General features: G+C 38.1%; 1 protein-coding gene across 1 annotated transcript; it reads right to left on the bottom strand.

The window, feature by feature from the left end:
* Positions 1–276: 276 nt before the first annotated feature.
* Positions 277–17,505, bottom strand: LOC149300520 (semaphorin-4D-like). The gene is made up of 14 exons (XM_089485020.1): positions 17,415–17,505; positions 16,744–16,889; positions 15,981–16,043; positions 15,236–15,334; positions 14,128–14,221; positions 12,505–12,618; positions 11,278–11,429; positions 8,229–8,404; positions 7,725–7,881; positions 3,857–4,079; positions 3,303–3,418; positions 2,651–2,823; positions 1,992–2,035; positions 277–1,187 (listed from the first exon to the last, which is right to left on the bottom strand). Exons 1-14 carry the CDS (start codon positions 17,503–17,505, stop codon positions 277–279), a joined length of 2,559 nt encoding a protein of 852 aa, XP_089341146.1.
* Between the last annotated feature and the right edge of the window lie 577 nt (positions 17,506–18,082).

The raw sequence follows: 18,082 nt of genomic DNA, 5'->3' as shown, positions 1-18,082 counted from the left end.
ACCAAAAAACTAGAAAGTCAAACAGTGAAAAGAAAATCTCTAAAATGTTTGAGGAAAATTAAGAGATACTGGATTAAGAATAGAAGGATTTTTTTTTAACAGGTTACTGTTTACCCGCTGAAAGACAGAACATCCCGAAGGAATGCATCTCTGGCACTCGACGGATTTCTTGGGATTTGTTTCTACACAGGAAATTGACAGATTTAAAGGCTGCCCTTTTACGGTGGCTCAGCAGGTTTAATTTTTAAATAAGTCTTTAAACTTAAAAGGCCTCTTTCAGTCTACGTCCGAGTCTGCATACTTTAAATCACATTTAACATCAAATGGCTTGTCCTTTTCAGTCTGCTCCGTTTTTTCTGCGTCTTCTTTATGAGGGATATTTCCGTTGCCGCAGTCCGTCTCGGTCTCGTAACCGGTGTCACGAAGGGTCTTTGGTGCATCGCCGTATTGGCTCTCATTTTTAACCAGGGTCTCATTTACACCTTGCTCGCAGTCCGTAAAGTCCGGCGGGGGTTTTTTATTGCCAGGATGCAAAGTGGAGCGATATTTCAAGCACTGATCTGGCAGAAAACCCCTGTAGCAATTGTACATAACCAGACCAAGAAACAAGACAAAAAATAACACGGCTGGGAAGATGAGGAGTGAGCAGTCACTTGTTTCTTTCAAGTATAAGGTCTTTCCAACCCCAACCTCAGGAAGAGAGCTCAAAATCTCAGTCAAAGGGGATACTGATGAAGTTGTTAGCATCTTACTGACAGCATTTGTTATTGCAGCAGTTGCTGTGGTCCGAGTAGTTGATGTTGCTTCAGTGGTAGACATATCCATAGCCACCGTATAGGCCTCTGTCATATCTACAGCACCTTCTGTCACACTCATCAGCTGTGTTGTGCTTAATAACAGAGGCGAGGTCTTCTCCAGCTCAACGACATGACTGACTATTACCTGGGAATACACCGTGTCCATTACAGATTCTTGAAACAAGCACTGGTACGTGCCAGTGTCAACCTCCGTAACATTAGAGATGATTACTCCTTTATGCAAGAGGTGATATCGTGGAGGATTAATGACCAGGCTTTGATTATTGAACATCCAAACCAAAGAGGCCAGTTTAGACTTGTGAGAGCAGTTCAATTCGACCATACTTCCTGGCTTCACAGTGTGTATCTGGGTTCCTTTATCAGTAGGATCTAAAAAAAGTTGGGTTAAACATCAGCAATCTTATTTGACATTGAGCTTTTATTATTGGCTGCCAGATGATCCAGTATTTTCAAATACTAAAATATTTTCTTAGCGTTGTTTCAATACATCAGTGGCAGGAAACACTACTTTCAATCTTTTATATCTTCAACCAAAATAAAAGGATTTGTGTGTAGAAATTATACCAAAATACTAAACTTCAGTGGTTAATAAAAATGTGGTTTTTATTCAGTTTGTTAGTGAGTTTGTTGAGGAATTGTCAACCAGACCATCTTTCATCCTTAAAACGATGGACCAAGACTATAGAGATTAACTACATTAAAAGAAAAATCTCGAATTCTTTGTGATACTATACTAAACACCCATTTATCTGCTGTATTTGCTAGAATGTTTGTCAATCTCCGAAAGGCTACTTAAGACATTATGCACACATTGAAAGTGGCATCACAATCTTGTATACATACACACAAGAAAAATGTTTTCCCCCCCATAAATAACCAAAGTTTAACACGGAGAGTCATAATAGACCAAAAAGCATGGTTTAATAATGTAAAATCCATATATACCATTTCATTTTAAGGGATTAAGGAATGCAAACGCTAAGCAGATCTTTCAGCACAAGGCTATTCACTTCCAATCCAATCGCATGCATATAGAGCCATTCCGTGCTTGACACCATCTATCCTAATCAGCAGCAGTTCACAGAACACTGAATAAAGTATATTGATGTTTTTTTGTTTGCGGACTACCTATCACAACAGCATTTATATTTTGGAGTAGTTAATAAAGCTTACCTGGGCACTGGGAGATATCTCCATTTAGCATTTGTATCAAACGCCTAAAAATAAAAAAAAAGGTACCACATTAGAAAGCACAACGCAAGCACTAACATACACGAGTCGGCACATAGGGCACTCTCACTGGATTCATCCAAACAGGGCAAATAACCGCTCAATAGCAAAAAAGCTAAATCCAGCAGTAAGCCACAAGCTCATTGATATCCAAGACAGGCTTTGCACTAATGGAAATCATCCACTATTTTGTTGTTGTTGTGTGCAGTGATGAATGCTGCCACAAGGGGGAAAGACACACTGGGAGCACAATTGCGCACTTTAGGGGAATTTATCTTGGGGACTTAAAACAGGACAACTTGCCAGAGCTTGGCGATACATGGTGAATACAGGATCGCCTCGGCTCTCAATAGTAGGAGACTACGTTTTGTTTCAACTCTATGGATAACAAACAGACCCCCTACTTTGGTGTAAACTTATACCGTGGATGCCTCCATTTCAAGCCGGTGAGTGGGATTAATACCCTATGAATGCTCAACAAAAAAAAAAAATTGTAGACTTTAATCAGTTCACTACAAGGGTGCAGTACCAGTCTGTATCAGATTATCAAATACTAAGGAGTATTTTGGCAAGCTGGTGGAAGTCTTATATAAGTTATTTACCTGTCAGTGTTGTTCTCCTGAAGGATGTTAACGCAGGAACTTTTCAACGGGTGCCAAGCACAGTAAGGATCTCTTGTCAAGACACACTCCGCGCAAGTTGTAAACTTTTCACAGAACGCAACAGGGGATTGTACCACTCCCACATTGGATCCGGCATATATATAGTGCTTGTCCTTAATGGGAAGGAAAAAAGTTACATCCAACCAAGTCACACAAAACTCTAATTTTAAGATTTCTCTACGTCGCTGGCACCGTCTGTTTGCAGATGCTGACGCTGCCGTTGACGAACACTGAACTTTTGCAAGCGACTCCTTTCAGCTAGATAGACAGAGAAGATCTCTTATCTAGATTCCTGCTAGACCACCGTGACAACATCACAGCACATCTCCAGCTGATCAGCTCTGAAAAGGCAGGTTAGAAACCTAGGTATATCTCAAAAGACATGCTGGGTACAAGAGGTTTTCAAACTTTAATGTAATGGCATGTTTTCAGAAACTCTGTTCAGGACAAGAACCTAGCTTTTAATAGGATCATCCTGAAACACGGTGAACACTTAATTAAAATATGGCAGCTTGCAAGGTCCATGGACCACAGTCATATACCATTGGTGATGTGGGGCAATTATTATTGCAACTAATACAGTGTTATTTACCTGCTTGCTGGATAGCAGTAAGGTCTGGACTGGCTCGTGATTGGGAAATAACACAATTTCCTCAATAATACGCATCTCAGAGTCCTGATTGACAGCTTTACGCAACATACCATTATCTACAAACAGAAAGACACCAAAAAATATAGATTAAGAGAGTGAAAGTTTTTATTTATTTTTTTATTTTAGATTGTTTGCATTTTTCTGGTGGTTGATGGCTTGGTATATCCAGGATCACTCCAAAACACCACACCATACTAAAACCGTAAAGCTCTATGAAACAAGGACCTCCTTTCCTAATCTGCTTATACCCATTGTACGTCAATTAAAACATCCCTATTACTATTACTACTCCCCTTTATTGTACTGTACAACTAGAGCTTAATAAATAAACATATACATAGTCTCGCCTGGTGTTACAGTGAAAAGAAGCAAGTTCTGGGTTTCTTACCAAGACACACCTCCAATAATGAATATTTAATGTACAATTAATATGGGAAGCAAGAGACAGTACAGTAAGCCATTGATAAAAATAAGAAGCAGACGTTCTATTGTACCTGTACTTAGAAACATGACGTCATAGATACTTCCATCCAAGGCAGTGACCCGGTCCACCACAATCTGTGTTAAAACAACATTCTGCAGCACAAGTTTGGGTTTATTGCCCATTGGAGTCACAGAGTCATCTATCAGAGGGTGATCCTTAACAAACTGTAACGTCTTGTCAGGGAGGTTAAGGGAGCTGGTGTAATTCATTGTTCTGGCTTCATTGTTGATGCACTGCCAATCAGAAATACACATATGTAAATTCGGAACCATTTCAACCCAAAATGTGCAATGCTTCTCTTAAAACAAATACAATTTTGTATCATAACACAGTAGATGTTGTAATTATCGTATTTCGTATAAATACATAAATGTTCCTTTTAACTTACAAATGCCAAGCAAATAAAAATACTGTTAAAAATTATTATACTTATTATTATTATAAGAATTGCCTCAATGAAGGGAAAGGAACATGCAAACATACTTTCTACCTTTTACTTCTAGACCGTTGGAGACTATGGATACTATAAATGGCGTATAGTGAAGAGGATAATGGTTAGGAAGGTCTTTTGAAAGCCAAGCAAGCTGTAACAATCAGTAGCTATATGATTTTGCATTGAAAGATTTGGTAATAATACCATTTCCTTCTAAGAGATTTAGTAAATAATAATAAAAAAAAATCTCTATTTCTTCAATGTCAGTTGCATTTATAGAGTCCATTTTCAAGTTTATTTTCCTTTTGAAGCAGAATGTCCCTTAATTTTTTTTATTTTTTTTTACTAGTTTCATATTAAAATAATGTTCATTCATATAGTATTTTCAGTTTTTAAACAGTTCTAGTTTTCACCCAATATAACACTTTGATAGCAGCATATTAACTATATGTATGCGTTCTAGATCTGTTATTTTAGCCTAATCTACTAGACAAATACCCTGTCCCGTTATCCTGCCTCTTATGCAAAACAATAGCATGTCTCAGAGGAACACTCTGACTCATGAAAGTTTGAGGACTTTATTAGTAGGGATTTATTAGCACCGTCAAAGAATCAGCTCAGTGTGGTCACCCAAAATATCACATAACTGTCTAAAATGGCTGCAGATGAAGGAAATTTGTTCACGCTGAATAATTATATACAGCACAAAAAACACACGCAGTCATCTATACCGGGGCATTATGATTTATTAGATAAAGAAAAGTTATGCATGAGTAAAAAATTCATCTGGTTCATATTTTTTTCTTTTTAATCAACCATTCACTTAAAAGTTGCAAAAATGTAACACACACTCAAACCCCAGTAGTTTTGTTATTTACCAATGTATGATGTCACAGGCCCCTTCCAAGGACCTGGGTTTGTCTGCAACACTACGGGCTGGGTCCACCCATGATTGAGCTACTTTTCAAGAAAGCTACAAATATTTCCTTTGCTCCAGACAGTTAACAGACAATGACTCAAAGTAAATTGCAGCTATTAAAGCATAAAAGCGTTAAACTCATGAGCAAGCAGTGGCGTACCTACCGGGGTCGCAGGGGTCGCGACTGCGACCGGGCCCCGGCGGCAGGGGGGCCCAAGCCAAGGGGCCGCACGAAATCGGGCCCCGGCGGCAGAGGGGCCCAAGCCAAGGGGCCGCACGAAATCGGGCCGCGGCGGCAGAGGGGCCCAAGCAAAGGGGCCGCATGAAATCGAGACCCGGTGGAAGGGGGGCCCAAGCCAAGGGGCCGCCCGATACCTTTTTATGTTTTTTGGTTTTTTTTTAAATAAGGCAAGCCGCGCCACGGAGCTGGCGACGGCCGCCTAATCATTGATGTAGCGTGAGGGGCGAAAGCTCCGCCCCCTCACGCTCAGAGTGTAGGATCACCGGATCACATAGAGCATGAGGGGTGAAAGCTCCGCCCCCTCATACAGACTGCAGGAGCACTGGATCGTGCCACAAGAGCTGCATGAGTTTGAAAATAAAACGGCAGTCTTCATGTATCACTCCATCAGCACTTCATCAGGGCCCCAAAGTGGAAGGAATAGGGAGGTCGGTACAATAATGTATTTTAAAAAAAAATATATTGTATATGGCATTTAATTATTATTTCATTATTATTTCAATTATAAACATAAAAATAAATATATGTGTCTGTGGAGGGGGACAAAACACAAAGTTTTTTTTTTCTTAAAAAAATGGAGATTTCTAGATTTATTTTTATATAGATATACATATATAAATTAGACACACAAGTTCAGCTCCCCAGTGTCACCTTTGTCCCCATCCAGCCAGGCACAGGATGGGCTGTTTGGGGACAAAGATGGCAAACCCTACGTGTGTTATCTGGGTGCTGGTCAGGTTCTATGTGGGCAGTGTGGAGACCAGGGCTGGTTTTGGGGTGTGCAACCTGTGATCAATGCCTATAATTTAGGGGGTTTTAAATATACCTTTAATGCAGAGTTTTTATGTGAATTCTATTTGATCTATACCTGCAAAGCTGGGTTTGTGTGTTATTCTGTTGATCTATATCTGCTATGCTATGTTTCCATACATTATTTATGTATTCAAAGAAAAAGCGGCGCATGTACAAAAGGGGCCCTATGTACATGCGCCCCTTTTTCTTTGATTATGTCCTTTGTACATGCGCCCCTTTTTCTTTGATTTCGCCCTATGCACATGCGCCCCTTTTTCTTTGATTTCGCCCTATGTACATGCGCCCCTTTTTCTTTGATTACGTCTGGTCTTGAACATCCTGAGGAGTGTTTTGTCAGGTTGCTGCAGTGCATTGCTTGAGGAGTCTTGTTTATTATTATTTTTACTTTTAATTTTCACTTTTTAATTTGAACACATATCACGTGATAGAGTGATCTATATTTCTTAAGCATTATTTATGTATACCTGTAAATACAGGGTTTTTATGTCTTATTCAGTTGATCTATACATGAACGTACTGTTTACATGTGTTGTTTATTTGATCTATACATGAACTACAGGGAGTAAGCAAGAGAGGTATGGTTTAGTGAATGAGGGACAAGGGGACTCTGGGGATGATTACGGGGGAGAGTACCATGGTCAGGGTCAGAAGGAGGGAAGACTGCACCCTAATGTTAGGCGTTTTTTTTACTTTCTGTAGGAATAAATAGAACTGTGTAATTTTTATTTATCCAGAGATAAAACGCCATTTCTGAATTTGTAGTCACTTCAGTGGACAAAACATTCTAGGCCCTGAAATCAGTGAGAAGAAAGGTAAAGGTTTTATGTTATTTACTCTATGTCAATCTGCATATTTTATTAAAAATTATTAGTGGCACTAAATTGTGGCTTCGGATGTAACATGACTTTTTTAGTGTATTGATGTACTCCCAATCCCATCACAAAAGATTCTATCTCATACATCTGCTGAGCTCTGAGGTCATCTTTATCTAGCATACATGGATGATGAGGAGTTAATATTCTGTCTATTCCCTGCTATTTATTTTGGCCTTTTAACACTTTTGGTTCCTGTCTAACATTGCCATAATTGCCATGAATTTCTCTTGGTTTTCTTATAGAAATATACATCATTGACAATAACTTCACTAAATGTATAAAACAGGTTGATTAATGGTTGTCCTTTATATTTGCAGAACCACACCATCAATGGCTGTTACGTGTCACCTTTTACCTGTCCTGAATGCTGCATTGTTGAAGATAAAGTAAGTTGAAAAAAATTTACAGATATTATTCGATATGTAATTTGTTGAAAAAAAAATTGTTGGGTAAAAATCATGTTTTTTTTGGGGGGGTGGGGGGGGGTGGGGGGGCCCTTAAAAGATTCTCGCACCCGGGCCCTGAGGCGTCTAGTTACGCCCCTGTGAGCAAGGTTCACTTGTAAAAAAACAAACAAAAAAAAAACCAAACACTTACAGCTCCTGGACGAGGCTTGGGAACGTCTCCATTAAACCTCACCCACTTTGTATGCGATTGCTCTACAGTAGCACTCTGCATGTACTTCCCTTTTGCAAAGACATCTTCCACGGTGGAGACATTGTATGCACACACAGCTGACAGGCCAACGTTATTTCTTTAACAAGAGGAACATGACAAGTGTGTTAAAACACAAACTAAGTGCTTTCTTCATTACATATAATACCAATTACATCTGGATCACCAAGTGCCATGTACAAGGTTCAGTAGTGCTCTAGCTTGAAAATATATAAATCACTGCAACTTACAAGCAAATCAGTTACCCCTAATGTCTGATGCTTGAGAAAGAAACAAAAAAACAAGACAGACAGCAGAATGACCTTTGAGCTGAATAAACATGATGGGGAAATTTACGGAAAGTACATTACATTTGCATCTAGATTTTAGGGAAAGGACAGGTCTACTTCAAGCACGTTTCTGGTAAGCCAATCACAAAACACTTACAAGTGAGAGGTAAAGACTCCATAGATTACTTGCTCTCTTAAATTTGGAGATTTCAGGATGAAAACATCATTAATCACATTGAAAATGAAATTATTTTCTGGCGAGTGGCAGATGAGCTTGGCTTTGAGAAACGTGGTCCATTTCTTCTGTAATGTCCTCAATCCTCCCTGGTCACCCTGCAATGAAAATAACAAAAATAAGGAGAAAGCATTAGTAAATCATGTAGTAAGATGATGGTGAAGGAGATACTTTCTGAAATGGAAACACTGGTGGGCACATTGGCAATTATAGGTTTCATGGATCAGCAGCAATCCTGCTTATTGTTTGAAGAAGGTTTAGACGCACTTAAAAGTCTCTAGCACATAATTCTGTATGGAATACCCACAAAGATGATTATATTATATACCAGAATGACATTTGAGGGCCTCAATGGCTGCTTTAAAATGTGACTGCCCTCTGCATTCCCAGTCCTTTACATTGTTCTGATGAATCAGAGCTCCCTCATTTGGTTCACCCTTTTCACAGAGAAGGCATAAAAAAGGTGAAATCAGTATGCGACCTTGTTACCTAGGCAACCCAACGATACCATATGTCAGAAGTCAAAGAAAGTCCTAAATAGTGTCATCATGGAGGCCTGAACAATGGTAGAAGAGACTCCCAATAACACCAAGTTTTGGTTAGATTCAACGACACAAGTCCCAAGGATGGATTAAATGTTTTTCACAATTTCCTGTTCAATTTCCTCACTGAATATAGTCCCATTACTTCAAATTACACTTCCAATCAGGCAAATCGATCAATGCTGTGCATAATATTTAGACTGAATTCTGTAGCATGGCTAAAGCAGAGACAACAGCTCTCATAAATCCTCCCAGACGCTGTCACCCTAACAAGTAATGAAGGTTTCTCTATCCCAAACTTTTCATACACAAAAGCAAAAATAAAGGAATTAAAATAAAGTAGATGATTTACGTAGATTGTAATACTAAAAATCCAGCAGCTTTCTGCTCTAGGTGATTGTCAACGTTTATAGTTTTAGATTATTTTTCATTTGTTGAACTACTGGCCTTTTTTTAATACAATTATATATTATATATTACTGAACATGTGTTATCATGTAGTTACAAAACAGAAGTGGTATCTGTACAGTTTTACACAGACACAAAATTCCAGTATCTAAAAGTGTATTCTATACCTTTCAGCCACACATTTTGTCCCCGTAATATTGTTTTGCTTGACTCTCTGCCAAAAGAGCTCTAGTGAAGCAGAACACTTTTTCCACAGCTATAGGGCATACTTACAAAGATTTTAAAAAAATATATAAATTCAGAAAAGACACCATCCACGGCAGGCTGCATAGCCATTCTTTTCTAAATGCAGTGAGAGTGATAGAAGTCGGCAGCTGGGCTAATTTTTTCATTTGAGTGATGACAGCTCAGAATGAATTTCCACCTGTCATCACCAGTTAAGACAAAAAAACAGCCCTCTAAAGAATCCTATAACACTTAAAGGAGATATGCGAAGTAGGAGCACTCATATATTTTGCATGGGAGGATAGTTTTTAAGTAACAACGATGAACATATGTTCACGGCCAGATTTAGAATAGGATGAAAAAAGTCTTAGGCCAATGTGGCTTAAAGGCCAGAATTAGATCCGTTTTATTATGCGTTTCTAGCGTTAGGCCAATACCTGCCATAGCCCTGCACTGACTGACGGCTGGCTGGCTGTGGGCCAGTTCACCAATAGTCATTAAGCAATACACAGTCTCTCTCGGCCATAAATACCAACTTACTACATGCTACGTTAGGCTGGAGAGATTTTTGAAAACGAGCATAGAATGATAATTTTCTTCTTGCAGGTGCTTCTCTATTTTTTCCTTTTCTTTTTTGTTTACATTTATTTTAGACATGGTGACGTTTTATCAGTGTGTACGACAATTGCACAGCAGGGCCAGCCAAGGAAATTTCTTACAAATATATTTAAATGAAGCGTTAAATTGTGTTGCCCTTGAACTGTTGCAGTTCCTACACCAGCGCGAGGGTACTTATTCTCATAGTGCTCTATGGGAGAGTCACATATACCTTTTTTGTGTATAGTTAGCAGTAAGTGGTGGTAACAAAATGTGGTGTATTAACTATACTTTATGCACAGTGATGCAAATACTGCCCTTGGAATGTCTATACAATGCTAATTGTGCTCTGTTGGGAGATTTAGCCCAGGACATTGAGTAAAGATAGTTACTATTATTTGTCCTAATTTATCTAAATCTCCCTGTGAGACTGCCCTTTAACTAAGAAGGAAACCATATTAGTTCGTACTTGAAAACTAGTTTACTTATAAACATACTAGAATTATCACTTCTGAATCAAAAGTAACATAGCAGCACATGCAAAGAATATACATACATACATACATACTTACATACACACACAGATACTGACACTGACACTGCAGAAAGAAAGCTAATATATATAATGAAAGCTGTTTCTGGGCTGGAAATGATTGCATTGCCCCATGAGAAAACGAAATATCAATATATATTATATATCACGTTTAGAAGTCAGGTGTATGCCATCAAGAATTCCCAGGCATTGCTTGTGGTGTGTAGTAAGCTGCATTTATCCTCTTGAGAAAATATGGATATATTTTCTGGGCATTGCCACAGTGTGGATATCTATCTTAATCCTCCTTAAACATTTATCTCAGTCCTTGCCAGAGGATATAAACCACTGTAAGACAAGTGAATGTGTTGCTGGAAGTTATGAACCCTGCTTGTGCATGATGAATAAAATAAAAAAAATGCATTATTTGCTAAATCCTTATATTAGAAATAGTTTGAGATTAACAATACTGAAGGAATACAAAATCATGGCCAGAGAAAACTCGAATAAAATCTATGGCTTTGATAAATGTTATTTATGGTGTCATACCCTTCATCAATTAGTGGGAGATTTTATATATGATGCAGGATCTGTTACATGCAATGTAAGCAAATTCTTTACCACTAGGTCTGGCATGTAAAAAATGTTGCAATGACCCAAGGCTCACCTTGCACACTCTTGCTATCCTTGGTATTAGAAGCTTGCTTAGAAAGTCAAATTCCACAGATACTTCAGTGAAGAAGAAATACACTTTATCATCCTCTCCATCTGGGTTGTTTTGAGGCGCTCTGATCACATCTGCATACACAAAGCTGGGTTCTGAAAGAAGAAGAAGATACACCATTTACACAATCATTTTTGACCAAATAAAACAAAAATAAGAACGTAGTATGGCCACACACACCGACATTACAGTACTATGCAATAACTTCACAAACGCAACCTCAATTAAGAAATTCTAATCTTCAAGATCTCTCGATACAGGGGCACAAATGTAATGCATAGCCCCATAGTGTATTAAAGGAACAGTACTGTTTGTGTCATCACAGCAAGATTCAGTAATGGGGGAAGAATGCATTGGGAACCTTCAGATTTGTTGTACCAAAAAGTCATTAAGCTATTACTTGGTACAAATAACGTGGTGTTTACAAAGGAGGGGGAATTCTCTGCGTTGGACATACACAGTAGTGGCCTCAATATTCTTTTGAAGATACAACCCTGGTATTTCTCCAAGAGAGCAGATGCTGTTGAATCAGAGTGCCACCTGATGCTATGTGGTGGGTGCTATAATCTGACTAGATTGTGGGCCTCGGGCTTTAAGGTCAAGTAGGCTCATGAAGCCTGGGATGTGATTTTTGGGCCCTGGTATTGACATAGCCAGGGAAACTACATGTGTCTATGTAAAGATCTAAATATTTTATAACACCAACCAACTTTACGTTTGGGGCACATGTGTTTTGGTTATTATTTGATTAATGGACACTGAATATTGGACTGTTCATGCGTAGAAGTGCCACAGAGGGCCGGGTCCCCCAAGAATCAGCCTATTGGTGATGCAGGAGTGGTTAATAACAGTGTCAATTAATTCAAAGCCCACTTCATAGCCAACTACAGCCAGTAAACTAATTATAAAAGTAATTTAACATGGATTTCCAATATGTCACTCATTGACATAGCCTGGTCCACACCTTATGTTTTAATCCTGAACTTTATGGATGCCCTGTAAATACCTACACAAAGAAGTAATCAATATGCCTTCCATGTATTGAGTGGGCAATATAAACGGCAGTAATCAGCATATTTGATATTTTCTGACAATTAAATAAAGTCAAATACATATTTCTCAAATACTGTAATTATACCTTATTAGAGGAATTAAATCTGAACTACTTACCATTAAGCCAAGGTACAGCATATTCTGTTCTCAACTGACTTTGCTGGGAGTGTTTAAAAATAATTGGCTCGCTACCCAAAAAGGTGTATGAGGTTGCAGAGTAAAGTTCGCCATCTTAATAAAAGAAGATTCAAAATTATCTCAAAAGCATCACAATTGAACACAATATTCAAATATATCCAAATGAAACATCAAGTACTAGCAGGGAAGCTTTTACACTGGCACCCGGACAAATTTTTTTAAAAAAAGGTCATTTGGGTTAAATTAACCCACATTTGTTTAAACCATTTCTAAATCAGTGATCATCATTCAGTGACCTAATCAGGTGGGTGCCTACAAGTTCAAATTGAGCGTAAAGTTATACCTGCGTATTACACACAGGTGTGTATTATACGCAATATTTTACGGGTACTTACAAATGCGGTCGCATAAGACGAAAAAAGGCATGAGTGCTTAGCTGTGCTGGGTTAGTTACAATGTATTCTCTATACCCTATCCAGTAAAGTGACAGAGGGGAGGCTGCTCGCTCCCTGCGTTCCCTTGTTATCCTGTTGTATGAAAGCTGTTCCATACCATCTATTGGTTATGAGCCAGCTATGTCAGCTCCTGCTGTCAGAGGGGAGATCCAGCCGTCATAATACAGCCCTTCTCCCTTGAAACAAAAATGGTCTCTCTATAAAGCCAGTCAGACAACCCAACAGCAACCAGCTAGCCTTTATTCTATAGCGTTCAAGCCGGTCAAATACTGGCCGCTCAGCAACCATGTGTACAAAACGTCATCCTACTGCAGTTTTCAAAGTGGTCGTGTTACCATAGTAACCAAGGGATTGTCCCTGCTTATTCCACCATCTCATGCGGCTGAAGACCACTCGTCAAACCTTTTCATTAACGTATGCGTTTGACGGGCTCACAAAAAAACTCAAAATAAAAGGGAGCTGTACTTACAAAACAGTAACAATCACCGACGAGCAACGCACAGCATTTTTGTTAGGAAAGTAATAAGCCAGCGGAATGCAGAGTCGTTATGTTAAAATTACATTTTGTTCATGATGACGCAAGCGATTTGAAATTAGAACAAGTAATTTGTTATTTTGTGGCGGTATCCAAAACAGCACAGTAAAGCTTACTTTAACGGATTGCTTTATATTGAGGTTAATCGCCGAACTTTCTGACACAAACTGCAGCTGTATGACATTTTACACTTAAGCCCCCATTATCTAAAGCGTGTAGTAGAATTTATAAAAACGTGTGTGCAACCAACAGAAATATCCAATCAAAAGGAACATGCTACTGGTTGCTGTGGTGATAAGAAAAATGGCTATAACACAGGTCCATGAGAAGATGTAGTCTTCAAAAAGATATCGAAGACATAGACTCCATCTATGATAGGCATTTAAAAAAGTTAGGCCAGTGCTAATTTTTAAACATAATCCATACAAGTCTATTTTAGCAGTGACAATAAATTATAAAGGGTTCTATAGAGTCTTTTGGTGGAAAACATGGCAATGTGTATTTGCTCAGAGATGCAGTGCTAACCTGTACATTTCTATGTTTAATTTATGCCGTTACAGGATATTACGATACAAAAAAATTATATCCGGGTAGCAAGAGAAGTCAACTTACCAACCATCACAGATGTGTAACTTTGGGCTGGATCAAAGGGGCATCTTCCTTTGCCGTCTTCATTCTTACCCATGAACTGGAAACTACTCAGTTCCTACAAAAATGAAGAACGTGGTAAGTACTTAACGGGATATCACCAGCAACCCAAGATCTTTGTTTGCTTTAAATATTAATGTGTTCAAAGTATAACTTTTCTTTGTTGTCAAATATATGATAGATACATTTACACCAAGGGATAGATGTTTAGTCCCGGGATGCTGCTTTTTACAATCCTAATAGCAGGTCCCTGTTCACTGGCAGAATGATATGACAAGTCATCCTGACAAACTATCAAATATCCTTTGTTTTCCTTTGTGCCTCTCTGATCTTTAAAATCTCCAGTGCAGCCTTCATTCTTTTGGTTTTGACCCTGGTAACGCCTCTAATTGCCAGTTCTTTAACTTGTATAGTAAGCTCAGAGGACCTAAAATTCAGCTCCATTACTCCGCTACCCAGAGACACAGGGTGAGGTGGCAGTGCTGTGTGGTCACGCTGTGCGTTAATGGCCCTAAATATCCCCAAACGCCAGCATCCAAGCAAGTGCATAAATTAAAGTATTTTGCAAATGGAGAGAATAAATTAAATATAATTACACATTAAAATTAAACAGGGAACACATTTTTTGTGACGTTACCTTCAACGCAACAATGAATAAAAGGATCCCAGTAGAAATATAAACAGTGTCAAACACCCACATCATAATAGCCGTTTCCTTTTCCAATACTGAAGAGAATAGCCTTGTAGGACAAATATGCTTGCGTGCCGACTGACTAATAACACGCCATAAACAAAATAATCAATACTGAAGCATATTTCTATAACATAATGTTGTGTCTCCCTGACAGCCTTAATGGAGCATCTCACTGGTCAGAAAGGTCACAGCTGAAGGACACCACAGAAAAGGCCTGTGAGCAACCTTGTAAACATATGTATCCTTCAACAGCCCCAAGCTGAAAATCAAGAATACAATTTGAATTACAGTTGTACATCTGGGAACGGCTGGGGTGTTAAGCCATGTAAACCATAACTACTTTACAAATAAGAAAAAAACTATGAGAAGATAACTAACCAGCAGGTCACAGGTGGGCTGGAAGGCATTGGTTCCGCATACATACAGCGCCTTGTCACTGGACGGCTGCAGCACTCGAATGTAGTTCAAGCATTCAGTCTGTCGTAATAAAAAAAGCATTCATCAGAAAATACTTTACAGTGTATATAAATGCTTCACAAAAATATGTTTAACATTTTAACACAGGTCTCTTCAAAAAAATGAGTTGAGAATTTATAATCAATAAAAAGGTCAAACTCAGACTGGTAGCTTAAATAATGTTCTAGGCTTTACTCAACACAATCATTCCTTAAATTATTATTTCTATTTATTGCTGATGAAAGGGCAGAGTACAACTTTAGTACATCATCCTAGCAGCATGAAGGAACAGGAGACTTTATCAATATATGGGTGGTGTTTGCACCCTTTATCATTAAAACAAACCGCTCCAGAATGTATAGACATGTCAGCAGGTAAAATATACTTATTTTCAGGGGCACAAAAGCCCACTGAAAAAAAACGTTATGTATAAAAAGTGGTTCAGGAGTAAAGTTAAAAAAGCAATCTTATAACCACAGCAATCATGGTCCAATCAACAGGAACCTCTTGGCTGCAATTGTAACAAACCATTCCTGGAACCTTGCCAATAGAATTTTTTTTTTTTTGGTACATAACTGCTATGAGTACAGGTAACTTGACCTGATTTGAAGCCAGCGCTAGGTGTTCAGTAGTAGCAGTAACAATGCTCAAAAAATTGCATCAATACCTGTCTGGATTTGCCCTTCCGAGCACACTCATTACTCTTTTCTTCAGTGACTTTCCAGTAAACCTGAAGAGAAAATGAGAAGAAAAAATAATCTTAGTGAGACGCGAATTGTTAAACCCACAAAGTTGAACCACAAGTCAATTGTTGGGTGACCTAGAATTGTAACCAAAAATGGCCTATTAATATTTCTTAGCAGCATTCAGAATAATTTAACTTAAACATTTTTATTTTAACATATTAACAGAAAAAGACAACAAAACAAACAAAAAAAAACAAACATTCTGAGATAAACAGTTTCCTTTACTGGTACTCATGCAACTTATTTTTGATAAACCCTTTCCTTAAAAATAATACAAAACACTTCAAACTAGTAATACAAACTTCTTAAAATACAAATTGTAAAAAATTATACCAAAAACAAAAAAAGTTTCACAAGTTTCATCTCTCACTTAAGGATTATGTACCAGCCGTGCTTTAACCATAAAGTTGGAGCCCCCAGAGGATAAGTAAGGGGTCTCAAATCATATTATAATAATATTTTAACATGACAAACTTTTGATCTGATGTCGTTAGTAGAGAATCATTTATAGTTATAGATAGATAAGGAACTATCTTAATATTTCACTTATGACCCCATGAAACCTCAACACAGCTATATTATATATATATTTTATAAAATATTTACAGGGAATCTTTGGAAACCCTCCTGAAAACTTGATGTTCATACAAACACACAACATAAAAATATATATTTATTCCCTACCTCCTGCATCTTCTCAGCGATACTGAGGGAATTGACAGCAAAGACAACTTCCCTTGCGCCAATATAAAGGACGTCCTCATCTTCGCTCAGCAATAAAGTAGAATAGTTGAAAATGCCGTCCATGTGAAAATGTGTTAAATGAACATCTGGTGAAAAGAAATTAGGATTATTCCATCCAAACAGTAACTAAAATATTTTGTGTGTGGGGGGGGGGAAATATATTAAGAAATATATAATGCAAAACATGAAACAAAAAGATAGAAGAGCATTGATAAGTGGCACAACTATTTCCACATATATTGAGAGATAGGCAAAATAAAACGTGATGTAATATTTAAAATTCAGTGGGTTAAAACGCAATACTATCTCTATTTTTTTTTTTAAAAGCTAGATACTCAGAGACACACAGCCGTAAGCATTAAAAAAAAAAAAAAAAAAGCCATGTTAAGACATGCAGCGTTTCCCCTTCAGAGAACAGGAACAGGTTAATGGAAAAAGGAGTAAGCTAGCTGAGCATAAAAGCTCAAAGCTAATTACGCTTAAGAGTTACAAGGACAGCTGTGAGGCACAGTAAAAAAAAATACCTTTAAGACGTGTCACATCACAGGGAAATTAACCGAGCATGTGACTTAAAGTTTGTCCAAGTAATCCTAGCGGAGATCAGACTTTACCTTTATGCTCCCACTTGATCCTTGGCACCGGCCCAAACGCTGCAGCCACCAACAGCACACACAGAACGATACATAGAGACAGGGCGGCCATCCCAAGCCGTTTACAATGCGGAGAACGTGAGATGCGATCGCTCCGGTAGATGCGCTTACAGCGGTTGCAATAAATCCTTCACAAGCAGGTGCACCGCTTCAGCCATGTGTCGGATACACTGTGCTTCTGCTCTCTGCGGGTCGCTTTCATTTCATTATGAAACAAGCATCTTATCTAGAAGGAAGTGGTTTTAAAAAAAAAAAAAAAAAAAAAAAAAGAAAAGAAAAACTTTCAATGGCGGAACTAAAGCCTCAACATGGAAACTGTATGTTAAAAGCAGAACAGATGACAAGCTTATTTCCTATATACAATTAAAGTATTTTATGGTTTTTATATATTTTTTTGCCCTTGGCGTGACCCTGACCCTTTATATCACAGAATTCCCTTTTTTAATAGCTCATTATGGAGGCCTTTAAAAGAGCAGTAACTCTATTGACTAACCCAAATTCAGCACTGGTGAATTAAAAATGCAACTTTAACCTTTGCATTCAAAAAAAATAAAAAATAAAAAATAAATAAAAATGTTTTACTTAATTTGTGAAGCAGTTTGCTAATCTTTCAAAGAAATGCAGAAATA

The sequence above is a fragment of the Sceloporus occidentalis genome, unplaced genomic scaffold (genome assembly GCF_023333645.1).
Source record: "Sceloporus occidentalis isolate IW3139 unplaced genomic scaffold, rSceOcc1.0.p SCAF_24, whole genome shotgun sequence".
Taxonomy (NCBI): Eukaryota; Metazoa; Chordata; class Lepidosauria; order Squamata; family Phrynosomatidae; genus Sceloporus; species Sceloporus occidentalis.
Note: the sequence above shows the minus strand (reverse complement) of the source record. Positions and strands in the feature narration are given on the sequence as shown.